Source organism: Buceros rhinoceros, unplaced genomic scaffold (genome assembly GCF_000710305.1).
Source record: "Buceros rhinoceros silvestris isolate BGI_N320 unplaced genomic scaffold, ASM71030v1 scaffold17992, whole genome shotgun sequence".
NCBI classification, from domain to species: domain Eukaryota; kingdom Metazoa; phylum Chordata; class Aves; order Bucerotiformes; family Bucerotidae; genus Buceros; species Buceros rhinoceros.
The window spans coordinates 24,486-27,624 of record NW_010398484.1 but is presented as its reverse complement, the minus strand read 5'-3'; the positions used below and the strand labels follow the sequence as shown (position 1 = coordinate 27,624).

Genomic DNA, 3,139 nt, shown 5'->3' with positions numbered 1-3,139 from the left:
TGGCTGCCGTTAGGTCCCCACAATCATCACACCCAGAACACGGTCCCTCACCCTGAAGTCGTGCAGGGGATGAGACAGGGGGTGGGCATGGGGGCCCATGCCATGGGAAATAGCCCTGAAGTGCCCTGATCATGACCCGCTGCCTCGGAGGGTCACTGTGTGACCCATCTGGCTTGTGTGTGCGTTTTCCTCTCAGGCGTCATGGAGTACATCCGAGAGATGAGGGACATCCTGTGCGACCTGCAGACCCGCGTCCAGAAAGCAAAGCTAAACGTGGACAGCATCACCCGGCTGATGGAGGTACCTTCTGCGGGGGCTTTACGGGTCCCTTCTCAGGAAGGCTCCTGCGGGGATTTGCCTGTCCCCAGCGCAGCGGAACAGCCCCCTCGCCTCCTCCCCGCAGGAGTGCGCAGCCGCTCCCTTGTTTGAGCGGAAGGACAACAAGGAGTCGGCGCTCCTCGACCTGGACAGGAAAGCCAACACCTTCACCAAGCGCTGTGCCACCGTCCGGGACGCAGGCGTGAAGGTCAAGGAGATGGTGGAGGTGAGAGGTGCCCCAGGACGCTTCAACTGTGGCTGGTTTAACAGGGAGCGCTTCTGGCGCCCGTGTGCTGCGGTGATCCGGACCCGGGGGTGTCCCCCCCAACGTGGTGCCATCCTGTGGCCTCTGCTGAGACAGGGCACCAGGGCAAGGCCACTGAACACCCCCCATGGGCTCCAGAAACGTGCTGCCCTCTCTGGGCTGCTGGGCTGCGGCTGTTGGTGTCGTACAGGGCAGGTGGCCAGCAAGGACCAACCCGCCAGGACCGTGAGGGGACCCGCTGGCAGCGACGGGGGCTGACGAGTCCCGGTGCTCTCGTCCTCTTGCAGGAGAACGCGGGACTGTTCCGGGCTGACCAGTCGTCGCAGATGTGGCTGGACTACGTGGCATACGTGGAGGGGATCGTGCTGGATGGGCTCTTCAGCCTCATCCACAAATCCCTGCAGCAGGACCAACCCGCCAGGACCGTGAGGGGACCCGCTGGCAGCGACGGGGGCTGACGAGTCCCGGTGCTCTCGTCCTCTTGCAGGAGAACGCGGGACTGTTCCGGGCTGACCAGTCGTCGCAGATGTGGCTGGACTACGTGGCATACGTGGAGGGGATCGTGCTGGATGGGCTCTTCAGCCTCATCCACAAATCCCTGCAGCTGCTGCTCACCAACATGGCCCCTGACGTAGGTCCCGGTTTGCCCTGCGGCGCTGTGCCCTCGCGGTGCCCGTGCATGCCACGTCCCACCATTCACTCTTAGTTTCCTCAGGCGTTTGCTTAGTGGCCAAACGTGCCCATCCCGAGCTCCCGGGTGCAGCCGGGCAGGGAGCGCCAGAGGTGCCCATGTCCCGCCTTGTCCCCGCCATGGGGGTACCCCGGGGATGGGGTGGGGGGGTGCAGGACGTGAAGCACCACATGGGATGTGAAGCACCACATGGGATGCCAACCTGTTTCAGGCCAATGTGGCCCCGTTGTTCGAGGTGCACATGGAGCTGTGTGACGGCCAAGTGCAGTTTCGTCCCTCACTGGAGAAGGAAGACGACAACAGCTTCTGGGAGCTGGTGGAGACCCTGCTCGAAGATATCTACACGTCTGCAACCTGCGTGCCTCGGCTGGTGGAGGGGAAGCTGAGCTACAAGGTGGGTCCGTGGCAGGTGGCACCTCCCAGCTCAGCTGAAGGTGGGTGAGGATGCCCAGTCCTCCCCAGCTGGTCCCCGAGAGCTCTGCCCATCCCTTTAGACCACCCTTGAGGAGGAGGAGGATCTCAGCAGCATGCAGGAGGAGGTGATGTCACTGGTGTCCCACGCCATGATGGAAGGCAAGGAGTACAGTGCCAGCTTCGAGGACCAAGCCCACCTGTGTCTGGAGGACCCGGGGGAATTCTTGCAGCGTGTCCTCACCTCTGGCACTGCCCCCAGCCCTGGGCAGCTGGAGCTGCAGCCAGAGACACCCCCGGCTCCTGGGACCCTGTCCCTCCAGCTCTTCCAGCAGGAGGTATGGGGCAGATGCCAGGCGCTTGGGAGGCACCCGGTGCCCAGGAGGACACAGGTGCCCAGGGAGGTGCCAGCCACGGGCTGTGACCAGCGCTTGTCCGCAGATTGACGCATGCAAGGTGCTGCATAAGGAGGTGTCGGGGTTCGCCAACACCAAGGTCTTCGGGGGGTGGCTGAAGAGCAACTGCCGCCCCTTCAAGCAGGCTCTGCTGAGTGCCATTGGGCGCCGTGGCCTGGTGCTCCGGCAGCACCTCATCAGCCACGTCACCACCAGGTAGGGGCCCAGCGAGCTCCAGCGTGGGGCTTCAGTGCTCCCGGTGACTGGAGCCCAGCTGGGCTGTGGCAAAGGCAGCACTGTGTGCCAGGGCAGGGCTGGCCCCTGCAGGACGGAGATGTGGGCGAAGGTGCTGGGCACCCCCATGGGGGCAAGTCCCTGCCAAGCGAGCCCTGAGCAAGCACAGAGGTGGCTGTGAGTCCCACCAGGGATGCCCAGTTGAGCGCTGTCGCCTTCCTCCCAGCCTCCAGGAGCTGAAGGATTTCATCCAAGAGGTGAACACTGTCTTGAATAAACCCGTGGAGGAGGGAGACTATGCCGGGCTGGTGGAGGTGATGAGGCACCTGATGAGAGTCAAGGATAGGCAGGCGGTGACCAACAGCATGTTTGAGCCCCTGAAGGAGATGGTTGTCCTGCTCAGCGCTTACGGAGAGGAGATGCCGGAGGATATCCACCAGCAGCTCCAGGTGAGCTGCTCGGGGTGCAGGGGGCCGGGCACAGGCTCACTGGAGCCAGGCTGCTGACACGGTGTGGTGCTCACTGCAGGACCTCCCCGAGCACTGGGACAGCACTAAGCAGCTCTGCATGCGTGTCAAGCAAAGCGTGGCACCCCTGCAAGCCAACGAAGTCAACGCCCTCCGCAGGAAGTGCCAGGAGTTCGAGGTGCCTGCCCTGGGACTCGGGTGCAAGCGAGCAGCTTCTCAGCAGCTTCGGGAAGCCCCTGCTGCTCTCCCCGGCTGCCAGCTGCCAGCTGCCTGCCCTGAGCCCCTTCCTCCCCGCGCAGGTCCAGCAGCACGCCTTCCGGGAGAGGTTTCAGGAAGAAGCCCCTTTCTCGTACACTGA

The 3,139-nt window shown here is 63.8% G+C and overlaps 1 protein-coding gene across 1 annotated transcript in view; it reads left to right on the top strand.

Annotated features, from left to right (window-relative positions):
- The window catches only part of LOC104489015 (dynein heavy chain 17, axonemal-like), a gene marked incomplete at both ends in the record, with an annotated part of 30,584 nt that overhangs the window by 3,542 nt on the left and 23,903 nt on the right, over positions 1 to 3,139 (top strand). Inside the window, 9 exon segments of the mRNA XM_010131128.1 lie at positions 197 to 300; positions 404 to 544; positions 1,071 to 1,214; positions 1,486 to 1,668; positions 1,769 to 2,023; positions 2,127 to 2,296; positions 2,541 to 2,763; positions 2,843 to 2,959; positions 3,081 to 3,139. Of these exon segments, the coding sequence (XP_010129430.1) occupies positions 197 to 300; positions 404 to 544; positions 1,071 to 1,214; positions 1,486 to 1,668; positions 1,769 to 2,023; positions 2,127 to 2,296; positions 2,541 to 2,763; positions 2,843 to 2,959; positions 3,081 to 3,139 (1,396 nt within the window).